Source organism: Barbus barbus, assembly GCF_936440315.1.
Source record: "Barbus barbus genome assembly, chromosome: 26".
Taxonomy (NCBI): Eukaryota; Metazoa; Chordata; class Actinopteri; order Cypriniformes; family Cyprinidae; genus Barbus; species Barbus barbus.
Genome location: NC_136754.1, coordinates 9,742,724 through 9,764,777, shown reverse-complemented (window position 1 = coordinate 9,764,777; position 22,054 = coordinate 9,742,724). Strand labels below are relative to the sequence as shown.

General features: G+C 40.7%; 1 protein-coding gene across 2 annotated transcripts in view; it reads right to left on the bottom strand.

Moving 5' to 3' along the window:
* Window positions 1-22,054, bottom strand: part of LOC306845682 (ski-like protein) — a 28,179-nt gene that overhangs the window by 2,455 nt on the left and 3,670 nt on the right. For both annotated transcript variants that reach the window (XM_079378620.1, XM_079378619.1), the window contains exons 3-7: window positions 6,394-6,498; window positions 4,582-4,667; window positions 3,895-4,040; window positions 2,209-2,432; window positions 784-1,005 (exon numbers count right to left, since the gene is read on the bottom strand). In XM_079378620.1, coding sequence (XP_079234746.1) covers window positions 784-1,005; window positions 2,209-2,432; window positions 3,895-4,040; window positions 4,582-4,667; window positions 6,394-6,498 — 783 coding nt within the window. The remainder of the gene's footprint in view (window positions 1-783; window positions 1,006-2,208; window positions 2,433-3,894; window positions 4,041-4,581; window positions 4,668-6,393; window positions 6,499-22,054) is intronic.

Genomic DNA, 22,054 nt, shown 5'->3' with positions numbered 1-22,054 from the left:
AGAGGTTAAAGAAAGAAAAAAAAAAAAAATCCAACAATTCAATAAAGAAAATCACAGTGCATCAACTATAAATGTTTTAGAGCAGTTAATGAATTTACATCTGCAAGTCTTTACTTTTAGAAAATTTTAGAAAAGTGATTTGATATCTGATGCACTGTTATTATAGTATTATTTATATGCTATTTTAGAACTGTATTTTCAGTTTTCATTTTAATTTGAGTAATCTGATATGCATCATTTATCATTTTTATTATTACTATTATTTATTCCATTGCACGTTTTTTTATTTCATGGCAATATTGCCAATTTCCGCTTAATTATTTTAGGTGTAATTTTTTATTATTAACATTTTTTCTAGAGTCACTGACTCGATTTACCCCTGCATTTAGCAACATTAAAAGGCACACATGCACAAAATCAAATGAATAATAGTAAAAATTACATGCAAATGTTACTTAAATTGCCACTAAAATTGACAGTATTTAGACAGTCTGATTTGATTAGACTGGATATGTGATTTAAAAAGTTTGAGCACCACTGCCCTAATTGATAGTTGAAATGCAGAAATCTGGCCCAGTGTGCAAATCAGTCAGGCAGTGGCTCTCCATCTCCATCAGTGTGCGTTCGTATCTGTCCTGTTACTGAATCCCTCCCACAAACAGATGATACATGCAGCATATTGCATTGTGTACAGGAATAATTCACACTGGGTATAGTTTATCATTGCATCACATAGTTATTCAGGCACGCTCAGATTGGCTCTGCTGCGGTCCACGCCTGTACCTGCGCATTGTACTGTGCCTCCTGCTCTTTGGGTTGGCAGGCGCAGCTCTGCTGCCTGAGCTGCTCTAGTCGGTGTTCCAGCTGTCTCTGCTCCTGCCGCACCTCCCCCAGTCTCTGAGCATGCTCAGTGTGCACCGCCTCCAGCTCATTCTGCAGCTCCAGCTGCTCCGCAGACAACTCCCTCAGCCTGGCTGCCTCGCCCCCGCGCACTGCCTCCAGCTCCTGCACACACACGCACATCGAGACATGCTTCAAATAATGTACGGTAAAGGTCGAGGGTTTGTAGTGGACGAGTCGGAGGTGATAAAGCTCAACTGGAACATACTCCTTTCTGCTCTGGCCTTCACCTTTACTCTCACTATAACAAGGTCTCTCTCTTTTCACAGGACCACAAAAGAGCTTCTCTGATACACAACTAGTCCATCTCCCTGGCTCTATTCCAATCTCTAGCGAGCTGCCTATTTAGAGGAGCATTTTGAAACATCACAGGCATGCACCCAACATGAAGGCTGCTCCAAGCAGAAGGCAAAATCACGCTGCATTTTAAGATATCCGTTTAGGCCAAAATCTAGGGCAGAATCACATGTATCGTTTCACGGATGAGACAATCCCAGATACAATATAAAAAAAACTTAACAATAATTTTCTTTCAAAATGGCAGCAGGAAATGCATAAACGTACAATATGCATTGTATGCATATACAATATATAATGTACAGATAAGAATCAAATTAAAAATGGACTATTTCATTGATTACGTGTTTGCTATTTATTCTTTGTACTCCGCTTTTCAATTTAGGTTAGATGCTATTTTTAATTTCACAAGACATTTAATTTTTCATGTGAAATTAAAAATGCCACCTAATCTCCAATATATATATATAAAATATCAAATAAATAAATTTGTTAATGTCATTAAGCAAATATATATATTTAACAACTGGTCGAGGGCAGGGTGGCACGAAAAGTCTTTTTAAATTAAACAAACATGAAGTCTTTTTTTGTGGTGGTGTGACACAATCGGAAGCGGTTATGGGAGAGTTATATATTTATATTTATTATTATATGAATTTGCTTAAATTTATTTATTTATTTATTATTATTACTTTTATTAATCTTTTTTATTATTATTACAATCGGATAGATTTGACTGAACTGACAGGAAGTGGAGTGGGAGAGAGATAGGGGGCAGGATCAGGAAACGGGGATCACCATATTTGAGTTTGTAACGTGTCGTTAGGTAGCATATGCTAACATCAGTCGCTATTATAATCAATTGTGAGCATGGTGTATGAAGCCAACAGGTTACTTATGAGATACAATGCTTTCTTAGCAGCCAATGTAGACAGCAGACAGCTCATTAAGGTTTGAAACAGAGCCTCTGTTACTCGAGAAGGGATGATTGGTCTAATCTGACTGTCTCACCATCTCCAGCTGCAGCTGTTTCTGAAGGGTGGAATTCAGCTTTTCTTGCTGCCGCCGGTACATCTGTACAATCTCCAGCATAATCCTGTCCTTGTCGTCCTCCACCCCGCTGCCCGGGCTGGTCTCCATGGCGACTGACAGAAGAGGTTGGCGGTGCTCATTTGCTTCTCCCGCTTGGTGGGATTTGGCCTCCTCTGCAATGGAGGAAGGAGATGCAGGAAGATCTGAGGGAACGAGAAGAAAGAGTTAACCACACTCATGCGATCACACACACACACACACACCTTATCTGTCATGTGCTGAAAGTCTGTGAGACTAATTCTCTGAGGGTGTCTCTCTTTGAAGGTCAGCGTAGAGGGGAAATGCAGGAAGTATCACTCAGAAATGTGAGACATGTTGAGAATTTCTAAATTTTTTTAATGCTGCTAAGGTGCAACACACGCTCTACATACAAATCACCTGCACTAGGCAAACAGCAGCAGTCTAGCATGTATGTTTTGATGAGAAATACAGGAGTCCAAAGGGACTGAGAGCGAGAGAGAGAGAGCAAGAGAGATGCAGCTCATTTAAATGTAGGACAGGCAGGCTGCAGGCCTGGCACTGCAGAACCGAATAACAGCCTCGCTCTGCTGCTAGCCTCTACTGTGACTAAGACCTGTCTGTCACACTCAGAAGAGAAGAATGAGTCAGAGAAGGAGAACGAGAACAAGAGACGGAAGGGACACAAGGGGGCCAGGATGGAGAACGGGCACGTGGAAGAAAGAGACAGGGAAGTCAGGATGGAGACTGGTTGTATATAAAGAAAGAGAGACAGATTGAGAAAAAAAATGAGTATACTGAAGGAAGAGAGACAGATTGAAGAAGGAAGAGAGACAGAGGGCACCTGGATAAAAGAGATACATGGACGACAGTGGTACAGATAAAAAGAATTAAAAACAAAACGACTGAAGGGAAGCCAGGATGGAGAATGGGTATACTGAAGAAAGAAAGATGAGAGATGGAGGAGCCAGAATGAAGAGCAGGTACATGGAAGAAAGAAAAATAACAGACATGGGGAGTCAGAATGGAGATTGGACGTATATAAAGATGGAGAGATAAAAACTGAGAATATAGAGAGGGGGAGCCATGATGGAGAACGGATAAACTGAAGAATGATGAGAGATGGAGGAGCCAAAATGGAGAACGGTGCATGGATGAAAAAGAAACAGACTGAAGAAGAGAGACATGGAGAAAGAGAAAAGGGGAGCCGGGATGGAAAACAGGTACACTAAAAGGAGATGACAGAAAAAAAAAGAGAGAGTGGTGAGGTGAGCAGTGGGCCAGAGGGAAAAAAAAGGATGAGTGAGGCACAGAGAAAAAAGGAAAAAGAGAGAGAGACAGGCAGAAGGAGGACAGGAGGAAATGTGGCGTGCTGCGGTGGAGACTGGAGAGACCCCTCCCCCAGCACTCTAGAGCGATCTGACACTCACAGGGACAGCGGTCTCTTTTCATTCTCTCTCTCTTCACTGGCAACTATAAAATGTGAGTTGTATTAATCATTAGCAAGACACTCTCAGCAGTTCCTCACCCTTTAAGTGAGTCAACCACATTCATGCCCATAAACGTGTGACCTTTAACAGCACATCATTCTTGTGCATGCATGTGCATTCATTTACAAGGTTAACTAAAGAGTGCGGGGGTACTGACCTGTGGTGTGCTGGCTGTCGTGGGTCAGTGTTCTCCTGCTGTAGTGTTGCTTCAGCAGGGCCCCCAGAACCTCATGGCTCACCTCCCCCTCCTTCCGCAGGGACACGTTAGGGGCCACCATCTTATCGTACGTGTACAGGTAGTAACTGCAAACATAACAAACCCTCAGACTGGTGCACATACAATGCTGAAACTAAAAACTCCAACAATATCAGGAGAATTGTTGCTCTCAGAGAGCTTTTCACATGTACAGCTGAGCAAGTAATGATGCACTACAGAGCTAGTCACAATAATCAGATCAGGCTGGGATAAATTAACATTTTTAAAAAAGGGTCTAGTTGAAGTGTGGCGATGCAATTCGGTCCCTTTTTATCTTGTCAACTGACTGAGCCTTCAGGTTAAGTGCTGTTATTCTCATAAGAGGTTTGCAACTATAAATCTTAAATACATTTTAACATTGTCTAAAAAGATGAGTGGTGCAAATGGCATCAGAATGCTAGGGTGTTGTGATTGGTTGACAGAGCACTGCTATGTGGTTTCTAGAGTCAACGCTTGCAGGTTCAAACCAAAGAGACCCAGGTTGCCCCAGAAACCCTAGATATGGTCTATCTATGGAATTTTGCCCATTTTATGATATCCACTTGTGTGATCCTGGAACAAGGGAATGCTGGGAAAAAAGAGCCGTACCTTGGGTGGATGATGGGCCCTTGTCCTGGTTCCTCTTTGATGTCAGGAAACAGTCGACTGAACACCAGTGAAGACTGCAAGTTGCCCTGTGCACACAAACAAGGACCGTTTGAATATGAAATGGACTGTTTGAGCTGCATTAAAATACATGTCTACACATATTTGTACATGAATAATACAGAAGTTCTTTAAGGTCTCATTACACCAATTATAAAGCGCATTCATGCAGGAGCAGTCGAACAGCAATAATTACGCGCAAATGTACAAACACACAGAGGGAAACTTGGTGAGGGGAGTGAGGATGCCTGAAGCAGAGTAAACAAAGAGAGCAGTACAAACATCCTGCTGTAATATCATGTATGCATGAGAAGAACTCATCCATCAGTGGCCACAGAGCACAGGCTGACAGGTAGAGCATTAATGAAGAGGATAAGAGAAAGACAGCATTAAGTGAAACAGCCTGGTTGGGTTTCTGGCTGTTTGATTGTTGGTATACCAGCTGGTTGAGGTATACTGGGGGAGAGTGTGGCTCTGTTTTAAAGATGCGTCTTGTGTGAACGTATTTTGAGAGGACAGCTTCTGATTGCATGACTAGTGAATTAATATTTACACTACAACCACAATGCAGTCAAAAGTCAAATATTTTGGACTTCACGTACACCTGCATTTAACGTCATCCCATTTCAAATGAATCACCTGAAAAATAGACTACCCTTAAAAATCATAATTCAAATAAACCAATTAAAAATAATTGTAAAATATTAAGCAGAATAACTGTTTTCAACATTGATAATAAGAAAAAATGTTTTTGAGCATCAAATCAGCATATTCCAATGGTTTTTGAAGGTAATGGATGCTGAAAATGAAGCTTTGCCATCAGGGAAATCATTTACATTTTTAAAATATATTAAAATAGAAAAGTTATTTTAAATTGCCATAATATTTTCACAGTACTACAGTTTTCACTGTATTTTCGATCAAATAAATGCAGCCTTGGTGAGCATAAGAGACTTCTTTTATACTAACTTACCTAAAATTACCAAACTCAAAATTTTGAAGTGTAGTGTGTTAATAACAATGCCCTCCACTGAAAGTGGTTTGCATGCAACAGTTTGGACCCTGTTTCACCTGATCCTGCCCAATTGTGATTAGATCAACCCAAAATTGCCACCCGAAATGAAAAGAGGAAGGACACAGGGCGACACCCAGATGGCTGTTGGGGCTCTGGTGCGTGTGAAATTAGATATTTCTGAATGAATGAGTGATTTAAAGAGAAAATGAGAGGAAGGGGTGTGAATGTGGGAGTTGTTTAGGGGGTGGGTGAGAAGGGTGAGGTCAGGTTTGAGGCCTGCGATGCGTATGAGTGAGTAAGATAGAGAGAAGCGGTTTCCTGCTTCTGACTCTATGAGGAAGAGGGTGTGTGTGGATAAACGGGGAGGCCGTTCTGTGCCTGTGTGTAAACAGAGACAAGCAAGAGACGGGCCACTTGAAGAACAATTCATTTGGAGAAATAGCAATGCTCAAATTGGTGGCTGTAGGAAAGGAAGTCCCACTGTACACTACCTTATTAACCTAATTTCTGCTAAAGCAACTTAATTTAAGAAATAACGTTTCTTATTAGTGACTGAACTGTTATTACACACTAAGCAGTTTTGGAGATTTTAGACTGTCCCCATTCAAGCACACATGATCATATACTTGCAGGTCTACTGCTTGGATAGAAAATAGCTGTCCGGGAGCGATGCCAAGATACAGATATGTCGATTAGCCTGACTTGCATTAAATGGACTTTGTTATAAAATAATGCAGTACCTTAGATGGTACATTTTTCTCCAGGATGCTATCAGACAGCTTGCTGTTATGTGGGCAGGGTGCAGGACTGGACTTCCTCCCGTGACTGTCGTCATCCACCACCTTCTGTGAGAAAACACACAAACACATGCTTTATGAGCAAATGAGCATTAACACTTAGCTGCAAGCGTTCAGACATGTAATACATGTGATATCACAGAGCTTGGGCACAAATCACCACATTCAATCTGTCCATCACCTCCTCTGCTCAACGTGTTTGACAAACACGCTGCAAGGGTTGTACATGTGTGTGTGCGCAAGTCACACACCATGAATCCAGGGCAAGATCCGTGCTGATGGTTATCAGACAGAAGGATAGAGACCTTACATTCATCTGACATAACTGTTTACTTCTTAAGACTGTGTGTAATTCATGTGTGCATTTCTAATGTTTACAATCCGTAACATCCTCTATTTGGCAGAGCAAACCAGAAAGCGCAACGCACATCCTCGACCCTCCATCACAGAGACACTAACAGTAGTGACTGGGTGAGTGCCAGAGGAGGAACAACATGTTTTATCTGGAGTAAATTACAACTTCCTGCAGACTACGGGATCTCCTGTTTCCTGTAGCCTGAAGAATTAATGGCGATGTCGTTGCACAACATAAAGCAGCTGTACGGTGGTGGGGTGACATGGCAACCCCACACATTTGAGCTAAATGCAAGAAAACGTGCGTGTAGGAGATAGGGCTGTTTTTCTTGAGGGAAGGGGAGGACTGCAGAACAAGGGAGGGGTGGGCGGCTGCTGAGGGGGGCAGGAACAATGAACACACTGCAGTGGTGAGCCCGTCTAACCTTGATAAGCACGCACTATGTCTGTCGGCCCATCTCTCCACACTTCACGGCCCAGCCAACACTCCCTCCTCAGCCATGACACATGCAATCACGCAGTCTCCAATCTATCTCCTTTATGTTTACAGTCTGCGACGTTGAGTTTTTGTCCCTCGAGAACCAAGTATGCAATTCTAATGTTTAAAACTGGTTCAATATGCTATGTTTGGAACACACTGCGCAGTACACACTGCATAAAAATAGTATACACACCGTTTTTTGAGTGATTTTATTATTGCAAAGTAACAGAAATTATATACAGTACATGATATAGAATGCACAATAAGTTTTTAAACATTACCGTGCCACAAGGACTTACCATGTTTAATTAATCAACTGGAGTCCATAACCATATTTATCTCAGGAAACAAATATGGATATTTTTGCATTTCTAACCCATTATGCAAATTGTGCAAAAAATTGTCTTGGCAGTCCAATCAAATGAGTCATGCAAAAGATGTTAAGATAATACTTCCAATTCATTCATCATACTAGAAAGTCAAATCAAGTGTGTTGCATTGTGGGATACCGGATACAGCACATTTCATATTAGGTCATGTGGGGATGCTCTGCATACTGAAAATGATCATATTATGCAGAATATATATGTATATAGTATACACATACATGCATACATACATATACATATACATACACATACACACACACACTTTCTATCCTGCAGAAACAGCAAAAGTAGTATGCTATTTTGAGCATAGCCATAGAGACGCCACATGCACAGTTTCATATTAGAGCTTCCAATCCGCTGTACCACGGTAGAAGCAGTGCAGCCTTGATGCAAGACCTTAGAGCAAAACAAACACAAAAACAAGAGGATATATCTAGCTGGCCTGCAGCACATGGTATGAGTAGTGATTGTGATAGTTGTGCGAAAGCTGTGGGTGCTATTTACTGAGAGAGTTATTGCACTGTTCTCCTCAAGGACATGAGAAAATTACACTGGAACAGGTGTCTCATACTCTCAAACGCACAAACACGAGAAACACGATATAAATCTACCATATAACTGTGACGTGATATATAAACAAAGTGGTAAGAAAACGCCTGCTGACAAGGCCGTTGTAATGTACACAGTTTATAAAGACAGTTTTCTTGAATGGTTATTTCTCAAATCCCAAATCCTACGGATCAGGTCGTTATGAGTTTCTCTCCGCGCTCTCTTCCAGGGACGCAACACCTCAGCCATCTCTAATCTCTTTTTAATTAGTGTGTTAAAGCCCTCCCCACACACACACACAATCGTACTCTGTAACACTACGTACTTGTGCACGGTTGACAAATGTAACTACCACAAATCCCTCACGATGTGACATGCGTTCAGAACAATAACACACATACACCCAGAGGACGCAAAACCTGTTTGTCACAAACATATGTGATATTCAAAACTCTCCAAAAGTGTGTGTGAGAGAGGAAGCCGGCCACATCAGTAACAGTGGGAGCTAGCATTCCTGCAGCTCACTCATTTGAAACGTTCCCCCACTGCTCAGAACTCATCAGCACATGCATGTTCGCACGCACACACCCCTCGCTCTTCAGCACCAGAGTCCGTGCCGTTTCCTCTTCGCCCTGGATCTCTCGCACACCCACGTCAGCTCGCTAACCTGAGCACCAAAACAACATCCTAGATCTAACCGAGAACACTTTAAAAACCCGTCCAATTCACGTGCACTCCCTCGAAACAGGCACAATGAGGTCACTGACACACAAACACAAACTCCACTTTGGCTCTGGCAATAAATGCTGTAACATGTGTGCGCCTGACCGCATCGCTGTATTACTAACTACGGAGATTCCCTGACGAAAACAGCTACGAAAAAACAACTGTACGCACAGAGGTTGACAGGAAAGAGTCGTAAACGCGCAAGGTCTTTGCAGTTCCCGCACGAGCACGTTTTATGAGCTACGCCGTTAGTGGGGAATTACAAGCCATAAGGGCTGATGATGAATCTTATCCAGGCCAGCCTCACACCGTCATACAACGCAATGACCTTTGAGAGAGCGCACGTGTACCGTAGAAATGCCATTTAACGGGGGTTTTTCTGATGTGTAGATGTGTGTAAAAGCATTTCATTTGTGAAACTCTGTGTGACACAGTGTGTGTGGACTCGCGAGTAGATTTTTCATTGTAAGTACCTCACACACACACACAGTTTAGCACAATTCGTGTGAAAGGCGGCACACGAGGGTGATTGTGTGTCCATCTGTTGCAGCTCTGGCAGAGGGTACATATAAAGCGAAATGCAATGCAAACGTGCAGTTTTCAGTCACAAACACACAGAGGGCTGCTGGGGCCCCTCACTGTACCCCCTACACAGGTCTCCCATTCACACATCATTAGCACTGTAGGAAAAAAAACGAAAGAGGACATGTGTAAGCCGGGCGTATGGCGGAAAAATGTAGGTTGATTTAGAAAAAGTGTGCAAATGATTTATAACATGAAAACAAATGATAGACTAGCATGTTGTTTATTACATACTATATAAGGGTTTTGAACAGTAGTATGCCATGTTGCTGTGACCTTTGGAGATAGATCACCCAAAAAAGTCAATTCTGCTTCGAAGAAAGTCAGTCATTCAGGTTTTGAAGAACATGAAGGTAAATAGACAATGGAATAATTTTCATCCATTATCCTTTTAGTTCATCTGTCAGCTGTTTGTTTAGCATTTGTAATTCAAGTGTGTAAGAATGTCACATCAAATAATGAGTCACAAAAATCACTGAGGTTATTACTTCCGTTTCATTCGCCAGACTAGAAAAGTGTTGTGCACTGCATTGTGGGACTCAGCTCAGTGCGCTCTGTGGTATACTGATGATGCATCTTTTCCATGTGGGCTGGATTGTGGACAAAAGTAGGCCAACTTGACGCAGGCTAAGGAGATAAAACGAAGGAAGAGAGGGAACCAAAGAGAGATCTGAAATGGTGACAATTTCTCAGTTTTTCATTAACAATGAACATAAAATATTACATTTCATCTTTGCTAGGGTTAAGCTATTTGTAGGTCCTCAGGGTGAAATCAAAAAACAAAAACTGAAACCGATGCAACAAAAATCACATTAAGAACATGTTTAATGTTTAATATGCAGATATACACTACAATTCAGATGTTTTTGGGTCAGTAAGTTTTTTAATAAATTAATGCATTAAATTGATCAAAATAGACAGTAATTTTAAATGTTATGAAAGAATTCAACCCCATTAGATTTTTATTTTAAGCATTTTAAACTTTCTATTCAAAGAATCGTGAAAAAAGTATCATGATTTCCACAAAAATATTTAGCAGCTATTTTAATATGAATAATAACATTAATAAGAAATAATTCACAACACAAAATCAACATATTAGATACATCATGTGACACTAAAGACTGGAGTAATAGCTGCTGAAAACTCAGCTTTGCCATCACCAAAATAAATTCCTTTTTTTATATACATTCAAATACAAAATTGTTAACCGTCTTAAAACTGTAAAAATATTTCACAAAACTACAATTTGTGAAAGCCGACCTGGAAGTGCTCATGGCCAGACTCGTTTTGCATACACATCAGTAGACATACATTCCTCACATTACCTATGACGCCTATACACACACTGGAGTGCTGAAGTCCACGTCCTACAAAAACACACTAAAACAACCCAAACATTCATAATCAAACTAAAACACTTGCACAAAAAAACCAAGCAAACAACACTCCTCTACATATCAACACGCACACACGCACAGGGATCAAACACAAAGGCTCAGACGTGCTCATTCCTGAGAGGATTTGGCTGGCAGCCTGGGGCAAATTTTTTAAGGGAAGAGGGAGGGAGACGAACATTCCGTCTAGACGCGGTCATCAATAGTGCACAGTCTCCCTGTCTGTCCCGACAGCCGTCTACTGATTAATCTGCATCATACGACCTGATAAGAACCATGCACACACACACACACAGACAGGCCAAATTATCCGCTCACATACTCGCGCAAACAAAACTAACATACTGTGCCGGTGATCACGGATCGGCTTGGAAGACTGAGAGCCATAAACACACAGAGGAGTGGTCTCGCCTCTCTCCTGCGCTCAGATTTCACACAGTCGAACAGAGCTCTGCCTGTTCCCTTCCCTACACATGGGCAGCTTTAAATAGGCCCATGAATGGGAGATCTGTATGCACGCGTGTTAGAACACCGGTGAAAAACAGTAACCGCATAAGCCTCCCATGGTGCGGCTGCGCTAGTCTAACACACACACACGTACTCACGCATGCACAAAGAGATTGGCAAACGCAGTCTCGATGGAGAGGAGTGTGTTCTCTGGGCTGTGGCACCCTACGGCTTATTTCAGAGGCTGCTGTCGAGGCTCAACCAGACTCTGACGATGGAAACGCCCTATGATGCTCTCTGTAGGATGCGTGGGGGGCAGAATGTGACCTTCCTCTCTCGGCAGGACACACACACACACACAGTCTGTGAGAGTTGTGGTCAAAGGGACAAGAACACAAGGAGGACAAAACACAAACATCTGGATATTCATGTGGCAGCTGTGAATCTCTGTGCTCTTTTACAAAGGGGGTCACGGCCAACCTTGGTTCCATTTTGACTAGCTAAGGGAGTTTCTGACTTGATTTGCAGTTTTTGTACTGACACCAATGAAAAACACCAATGATACTACGGATGGGTCAAGATAGTTGAATAATCAGCCAATACTTTTTTTTTTTTTTAAAGACAGATTTAAAAAATAATTTAGAAACCTTGCTCAAAAGGATTTTAGAAGGCTGTTTTAATAGTTAAACCACTAGCATGCACTAAATCGGTATATTAGAATGATCTCTGAAGGATCGTATGACTGAAAACTGGATGCCGAAATATCAGCCTTGCCATCCCAGAAATAAATTACAGTTTTTACTGTATTTTTGATCAAATAAATGCAGACTTTGTGAGCATAAGGGACTCCTTACTGACCCCAAACATTTAAAAGGTAGTTTAGCTTTTGTGGCTTTTTGCTCACATATGTTGTTAGCCTTAAGGTAAACCTATAAGTGCAGTCCTAAACATTGTTAAAATTCACTTCAAAAATCCTTATAAGCATACTTTCTCTTCTGGGGAAACAGACCAAATATATTAATGACTCATCCTGCACTAGATTTTTGTCCATTCAAATGCTCTATAGTATAGAAAGTCTATCCCCCTATTTTACCTGCCTCTCACTATCAATCGCAAGTAGCAAAACTTGGCTAATGGGTATAAGGTACAGCCGACTGGCTATTTAAAAAAAATTAAAAATAAAAACTGAATGCTTCAATAGTAAGCACATGACAGAGAATTGCACTAATCAAGGTAAATTATACTTATTAAGCCAAATTACTTGATATCTGTTGGTTAGCCAGACTAGTCAACCAGTTGGTTATGGAAAAATCTAATACATTCCTGATATCTGATAGATATTCAAAGCATGCAGTCCTCCCAAACATTACATTAGGTGTGTGAGAGGGAGCCGGTCTCTATAGGTGCATGTCTTTAAACCGTGCATATGGCACAGGAGAATCAACAACATGGTAGCTTGACACACAAAACTGGCAGTGCACTTTACTTCTGCCATCTCCAACAGCCCTAGAGAGAAAGACAGACAGACAGACAGACAGCAGAGACAGAGCACGGGAGAGATAGAGCAACTGCCCACCCACAGAGAACTGAGTCTCATACACTGAGTTTGAGCTGCAGACACCACACACACACACAGACACAATTTCACTCTACACACTCTACACAAGCGGCTCATGCATTTTGCATGGCAGAGCCTGTTAGGGGCCACAGTGACTGGCTTTGCATAGTGAAAAGGAGTTGGAAACGAGAGAGAGAGCAGTGTCCTACCCATCCCTACAAGAGGAAGCTGTCAGCACACATCCACCCTGTTACCAGCGTATATAAACACTCTCATACTATCAATCAATCAGTCTCATATACAGCAGAAGCTAAAGGACAGGAAAACAGGACAACGTCACACACAGGGTGTCAGGCGCACATTTCAGTCAAAATAAACAAACATACACCCTTGCACACAAAATAGCGCATCTGACAACCCTAAACACTCTTTGCAATGCAAAATATTTCCATCATACATTACCTTTATAGATTAACCTCAAGGTTAACATACGTGGGCTAAAAGACACAAAACTACACTGTAACCTGTCTTTCATGCTCACCAAGGCTCTATTTTTAATCAAAAATACAGCAAAAAAAGTAACAAAAGTAAATGTATTATCATCAGTGCTGAAAAGACTTGAGCTGTTTAATGTTTTTTCAGGATTCAAAAGAACAGCATTTATTTGAAATGTGAAAATACTTTAAAGTTATAATCATACTCTCTATTCAAGCACTCAAATACTGATGCAAATGCTTAGCCAAACCCTTGCGAATATGTGGTTCTTCCATTACAACCCTCGGTACTCAAGGGGGTGATAGAGTTGCCTTTAAATGTCTGTGCCATTTAAAACATGATTTTAGTGTGATAAATCGCTTACTAACCTCTTCTGTGTACAGCCATGATAATGCAAAACCTAAAACAACTGTAAAATAATTTAAACACCTTTACAGCTAAAGTAATACAGAAGTTTTAACACAGCAGTTGATGCAAATGCTCATAAAATTTTAACTTTCATATTTCTTTTCTTACAGACTCAAAAAACTGGTTCTATTAATTTCCATTATAAGTGCCTGCAGAAAAATTTCTTCAAACTGATGCTTCATGACAGCAGCCTGTAATAGAAAACTTGCAGACATTTTGAATGAAAAAAAATCATGACTATTCGATTCCCAAGTCTGCCATCACATTAAAGAGCTGAAACGTGCTGAGACGAGACATAAATAGGGACTGATGTATGTCAGACACGCGGGACTTCTTTCTGGGAGAGGGATGATGTCTTGCATTAGTGATCAATAATTACTGGACAGATGGACAGTCATTCAAATCAATGACATGTAATACAAATGTCTTTTGTTTTGCCTGTGCCAGAAAGTTAAATGTGTTCAGACTCTAATGTGTGCTGCTCTCCAGAGAGACATGAATGTGCAGGCTGGTGCTGTTGTTCGGGTTGAGGAGTCCCCCAGCTTGACGCAAGCTTGGAACAGACTGTCCTCATAGAGCCAGGAGAGCAGACCGAGTCTACGTTTAGAGCCTCCGCAGGGAGAGGAGGGAAGAGATGAGAGGGGAGGGGAACGTACGCCAGCCAGCCCCTAACTCACGTTTTCTGATGCTTTGGGATATATAGGCTCAAGTGGGAGGAGAAAGAAAGACAGATTTACAGCACAGGTAATGTATGCCGTATGTAGCTTACCGGCACATTAATCACAAGCCGGTGGCGTTGTGCGTGCGTCTTCGGAGCCGTCTGCAGAACGACACATCTTCCTTTGGGATGAGCTTGGCGTTAGGAAACAAGAGCACTGCAGTAATAGGAGGAAAATATGCAGTCTAATGAGATTGTGGTGAACCGGGGGTCGAAAACAGCAGTTTCATATGAAAAAGTGCCTCACAAGCACAGATGAGGGTAACTGCAGGAAGCATCTTCATGACCCATTTTTGGTAACTTCCCTGATGAAGCCAGACAACCATGGCTTCTGCACTGCATTCCATCAAAAGTGTGTCCAACCACAGTGTGAGCACATAATTGCAGCATTCTCAATGTTTTGCAATGGGACATTAAGATGAATCACTAACCAGCACAGTCAGACGGTCTTATCTGGAGCAGAGGGACACTGACTCCGCTCGTGTCCCCATTAGGACTTGAGAACGAACTCCTAGTTTGTCCCCGTTAGAGGAAGACGAACACTGCTGATTTTGCAAAGAGCAGAGAAAAGGAGTGTATCATCAGATAAAGTTATAGTAGATCTATAGCAGTCAGAGAGGAAGCAGAAAAAGAGAGGGGGAAAATATTAGATTACACATTATATCTATATATGTCTTTGGTGGTCAGCAGGAATGAAATGGAACAAATAATTTAAATCAATAGTCTTTTGAAGATATCAAGAGATGTTAAAAGTCTGCCTTATGTAAACTACTGGACTATGGACCTAATATTAAAGAACGATAAAAGGGAATGGTCTACATAAGCTGGAACTCCATGCACCACATAAATAGCATATTGCATATATAAATAATATATTTATTATATTTTTTTTGTATATATACTTTGCTGTAATGAATGCATTCTTGTAGCTCATAAAATAGAGCATGGAGCTAGCAATGCCAAGCTCATAGTATCGATTCCCAGGGAATGCAAACTAAAATGTAAAATGCAATAACTAAAAGACAAGACTAATGCATACTATTAATATGATCATTTTGACATCATTTCATGCACAAATTAAGGGACAAATGGTTATTTAAATTAATTTTTCCTATAATTTTTAGTAACAAATGCATTCCTATAGATCATGGTGTTAGCAATGCCAAGGTCATGGGATTGATTCCCATAGGAATACATGACAAAATATATAGTTTCAATGTCATTTTTGTAATTTTTTGATAAAAGCATCTGCCAAGTGCATAAATGCAAAGAAATTCATTGTACAGTATAATCAACATTTTTACTGCTTCATCCAGTATTTTGCTTTTTTTTTTTTTGGAGCTTGTTCCAATGCAGTAGCCATAAAATAAATTCATAAAGTGCTAATATGACACTAAATACCATCAACAGCAGGCACTGCTCTTGTCTTTAAAACGCATGAGATTTCTCTAACTAAAAAGTGACACCAAAGCTCTCCATGGCAGTTGAACCACCTGGCTGAATAGTTGAGCATGTCTTGACGAATTTGGGGTAGATTTTGCTTGACGAAAGAGCGGTACAACAATGTTCCCAGGTTGAGCACAAAGAGCAGGGCCCCCAATCTGCCCACAGCATCCGAATGTTGAGCCAACAGGGAGGAGTATGTTGTCTTAACGGCCAACAGGAACTCTGGGCTTTATATAAATAGGACAGATTGCCAAATCACAGAGTGTGTGCTTTTTTGGGGGGCTTTGGGGTTAGTTAGTGATTTGTTTGTGCATGAGGACAAACAGTTGGAAATAAATGAACGAAGCTTGGAATGTGTGACCGCCTGAGCACATGGACTGCCAAGAATCTCGATGAAGGTGAATGCTTCACCATGAATAGAGCAGAAGGAAAGAGTAAAAGTTGCTGAAGCCGGCTACCGCAGCATGTCCTGAGCTGAACCATACATCTTGATATCTTTCTCCTCTTTTTTCATTAACCACACTTTATCTAACCATCTCTCATCACGTCTATGGCCAATGGGTGTGCACACCTATCTATTTTTTTGTTTATCCATTCAAGTAAATGTGCATTTGTCAGCAACTCGCACGTTTGTATGAATTAACATTTTTTTGACATTTATTTGTGTTTGCATGTGTGCGAGAAAACTACTTTTTTTTTTTTAACACAACTAGTCTGACAATGCATCCTGCTGACCAGACTGGACATAATAAAATTACATTTTGAAAAATAAGCTGATTAGCAGTGATTTTTATCATTTAGTGTTTTTATTAAAGGCAAAAAAATTAGCCCTGGTTAGGACATTGTGTAAATCAATCTCACTCTTCTTCAGCCTGTCTCTCTCTCTCTCTTCTATACACACAATTACTGTCTGACTGAATTCATCTACTCCAGCCAGATCAATAGTTCTCCTCAATCGCTCTCTCTCCCCCATAAACACACACTCACTGCCCTCCGTTCCCCTTATGTAAACAGAGACTGATTAGGTCATTCAGCTGCTTATTTTGAGGGGCTGAGTTGCATCCACTGGAGTCTCTGATATTTACACTGGAGCAAACCCTGAGCTCAACACCCTCGATCAAACAGACAAAACCCTGAGCCTCCACCACCTCTGACCTTTCATTACCCTTCTGTCTCTCACCAAACACAGGCGGCATGAAGATAAAGTTCCCAAGATATAATGTCTTGCTCTGCAGATTGCTGAAAATGCCATGTTTGGAGAGATCAGACAGAAAATATAAAGCAGAACAACCCTTTGTAATCTCTGAAGGTGTTGTCACATTTACCACTGAAATTTACCAGGTGAAATTTCAACAGGAATCTGTGCAATCAGGAGTTTTGCATGTGGGTGGAAAAGTTTCCCACTACCATTTCACTTGTGTTCAAGTTGGTCAAAAGAAATTCACCACACTGACCAGAACAGAAAGCTGCAATGGTTTAAAAGCTCTTCTGTGTGAGCAGCGCTTCATGCATCGCTACACTATTGGTGATACACAATGGACCTTTTTTGCCTGCAAAATTTTGCAAATGTGAGCCCACCTTAGTGCTGCGGAACTGAGGTGGAGAGAATGAGAATAGAAGCAGCAAGGGGAAGTCGTGGCCTAATGGTTAGAGAGTCGGACTCGTAATCGAAAGGTTGCGGGTTTCGAGTCCCCAGCCGGCAGGGATTGTAGGTGAGGGGAGTGAATGTCCAGCGCTCTCTCCACCCTCAATACCACGACTGAGGTGCCCTTGAGCAAGGCACCGAACCCCCAACTGCTCCCCGGGCGCTGCAGCATGGCTGCCCACTGCTCCGGGTGTGTGTGTGTGTGTGTGTGTGTGTGTGCGCGTGCGCATTTGTTCACTACTGTTGCCTATGCAAATGGTGAAGAAATAACACATAAGTAAACCTATGAACAAGTTGAGTACTTTACATTTTAGACACAATACAGCCATTTTGTTAACGTGTCCTCCAAAATTAGCCAAATTTGTTGCAGAAGCAGCAACCAAGCAATGCACAAGTTTACAGCCTGAGTGAATCACATAGTGAAGCATTCTAACACCGTGTCCTAACTACACAAGACGCTGCGACACGTGATAAAAGGTATCTTTTCCATGTTAATCAGAGTTTTTGTCCTAACTAGCCACGATGGCGAAAACTTCTATTTTAGAAATGGTTTCTATTTCCACGACATCACGACTGGAACAACAACATAGAAACTATATTAAGGTTAAGGCGCACTTTATTGTCCCTGAGAAAAATTTGTCTTAAGCTCAGAAATACAACCATCACATCCCATAAAACAGTAGTATTTAATATGACAGTAGATAAACTCAGGTGATTATGTGCTTTATTCAAAGTTAAATGCGTCTAATATGAGTTCAAATATCATTTTATATTACCTTATAAAATATAAATTAAAGCAAAGATAGGCCTATACGTTAAAACTGTGAAATCAATGCGAACCAACAAGTGTAATACATAAAGATGGTATCAGTCACTCAGTATGTACATTTAATAATGTTAAAAAGGTTTAATATTTATGAATTAGATCATAAACTTATCCATTTTGTTGCGAGTGCAGTGTGCTTCCAGAGAGAGCCCACCCACACGCGCTTTTGATTGACTGTGATATTTGATTTAGTCTGTCGCATTGTGGTGTCCCATCACATTTGATCGTATTTGTCACGTCATCTGTAGTTAGGACATGGTGTGAGGCTTTTATAAAAAAAAAAGAAAAATAAAGGGCCTGAAAACACTGCATATATCCAATCAAATTAGAGGACCGGAACTAACTATAGCATGATAAATGATAGACACGTGACTAAATGGAAACAGCAATGCAAAAAGAAGGACTGTGGCTGAAAGAGGAAGCAAAACCAGAGGAAAAAAACAGAGAGAGAGAGAGAGAGAGAGAGAGAGAGAGAGAGAGAGAAAAAAAAAAAAGTCACAAGGTACGTCACAGATGAGGTTTGTGGTCAAGGTACAGGACGAGAGAACAAAACAGTCAGACAGGAAAATTACAGTTTTTCTCTCATAGATTGAAAAAGGAAGGAAAGAAATACAGAAAGTGGAAATAAGAGAGCGAGATAGGGGAGAATTGGTCTCCGTGCCTGTGGTGCATGAAGTCACTGATTTCACAATTACAAATGGGAAGATAGAGAGACACAAACAGAGAGAGAGAGAGGAAAAGAGAGAGGCAGCTGTCTGGTGTCTGCACCGCAGCCGCTGTCTCAGCCTCTGTGGGAGATCGACAGGACTCCATCTGTCTGCCAGACACGTCTGCCCACCAAGCCTCAAGCATCACTGCTGCCTGTCTTTCACCGTCATACAATCATACAAACAAACAAACACTACCTATCTAAGAGACCCAAGTGGCACGGTTAGAAAAATGTAATGAAACGGGAAATTATGAGGAGTAACCGATCAGGTAATGTCACAAGCCTAAATGACTCAAACTTGCATCAACAAAATGAGCTGCATGGCTCATTGTACTCTTGATGCATGCATGCTAACCATTAGGCCACAACATTTTAATTTTAGAAGGAAAATCTAACATCAGATAAATCTAAACTTGGGTGTGGAGTCCAAAAATATTTGTGTTCTGACAGTCTCTGGTCAGGCGGTCCCCATCTAGCCATGAGCTTTAACAACTTGCTCTGTAGACACACTAACCGGATACAGTGCCTAGGCAACAGACACAAATACAGACATACACAAACTCAAAAGTTCTTTAGAATTCTCTCTAGAAGACCTGGAACGGCAGCTGTGTGTAAAAAAATAAATAAATTTAAACTGTTCATTTGATTATTCATGTTAAATTCTACTTGTTAATTTTTTCAGTTTTTAATTTTTTTTTGTATATTATTAATTTTGGCACACAAAAATGAACAGTTTTGTAGTTTCACTAAGACTTTTATTAATGCTTTGGAAAACATTAATAAAAAATAAATGAGTATTATCTCTATAGTTTAGATCACAGGCTTGCTAGAATATTCTGTCTAGGCAGACAGCTCACTAGGTTTTGAAACACAGCCAGTGTCCTTGATGAAGGGGAAGAGGGCTGGTTCTGAACAAGCTGAAGTGCCGTGTGCAGAAGTCTGGCGGTGAGGGTCTGATCGTCACCAACATCCACATGGCCACCTGTGGAAACTCTGAGTCACTTGTTCTGGCACTCCAGCATCACAGATGTTTAGAGTGAACATTTCACCCAGTAAACTGATGAGCCTGTCTGCCCTGCTTCCCGTACAGACACACATGCACGTAACGTAGCGAAGCCAGTAGATGAGTGCGCATGTGTTGCTGTTCTATATCGGCACAACCCGTGTAAGCTCAGCGTCTGAGTAATGACCTTTCACGCACGCACATATGTCTGTTTACAGTTCCTTCAAAAGCCGTTTAACACAAAACTGTAAGCACCTGTTTCTTTGACACTGCTTCACTCCTAATCAGTGTTGTTACTGTTAACTGAAACTACATCTATATTTGTTAGAAATCATTTCCAATAATACAAATAAAGCTGAAATAAAATAAAAAAAATATTATGAAATTAAAATAAAAAAATATTATTTCAATTTTAGCTTTGATCATTTTAATAATTTTTATTTCATAATTTTAATACATTTAGCTTCAATATATTTTTTATTTCAGTTTTAGTAGCTAAATTATTATTATTAAATGAAAATCATCAAAACTAAAACTGAAATAAAAATAAAAGCTAAATACTGTAGACATATTAAAAAACTAAAGCACAAAACAAAACTACTAAAATGTAAACTACAACTTAAAATGTGAAAACTGAAAATATACAAATAAACACAGATTCAAAATGTTAATAAATATTATAATAGTAGATAAATATATATTTGAATTTCCTATATGTGTGTTTTCAAACCGCAGTGGAAAACAGTGGAAAATTAGAGAGTAAAATATGCTAATTTTTAAACAATATAAATTAACAAAATAGGACTGTCACATTTATCATAGTTTAATGGTGTAAAACCCATTGTTTTAGAACATTTAAAACTATAACCTGGAAAACTCCTTAAAGCTTAAAATTAAATTATAAAATTAATTGAAAAATAACAGGGCAGCCAAGAAAAATCACAAAAGAAACAGAAGGATCGTGCAAAGCGTCAGGGCAGGTGCAAGACGCTGCCAGACAGGGATGTGTCAGGAACTCGACAGTTAACGTGTAAAGAGAAGGTGTCACTGACTCGCTCGTATTTCTGGGAGTTTGATATCTCACCCTCAGCCGAGCAGAACAGAGACGATCCCTGGGGGCATTTAGCGTGTGCGTGTGAATCAATTTCATTAGTGTGCGTTAAGCATAAGTGAGCTGAGTGTTACAGTGTTACTGGCTGTTTGTGTGTCAGGGTTAGGTCAGTCTGTGCAGCAGATGTGACTGTATGACTGACAGACTCAAGATCTGTTTTAGTCACATGAACTGTGTGTGTTGGGGGGAGGGAGGGAGGGCGGAAGGAGGAATGTGGTTTGGGTGCTAGACGAGACACCAGACGTTATTTCCTGGCACACTTGCATAAGCACACAGGAGAGACCGGGGCTTTTCTTCCTCACTTAGAACGCACTCATTCGCTCACATCGCCTCTAAGCTAAAAATAATTGTGTCTACTGGAACGTTACCACACTGATAAACCATTAACTGCTGCCACTTGCATTTGAAAAAAAAAACTCTGACAGCATCAACAGGGGGTTGATCTTTGTCTAACATGAGCATGAACAACAAAAAAAGCTTGGGCTTGGGCTTGGTCAAGGGGGTCATGAGACATGGCTTGTCAATGGGAGTGAAACGATCCAGACCTTTTTTCCCCCACTAGGATGACCTTTCTATAGTTTCTAGTGCACTAGTACAGTTTGTGGAGTTTTGTTTCAAAGGTCACATCATGAAAGTGGAAGAATCTCCAGTGTTCTGACTTTATGCAATGCGGGCTTTTCCCACTACAATGATTTCATTACAAATTTCCCTATTAAAAAGGGACAATTTCAACAGATGACACAAATAAAACCTTATTTTT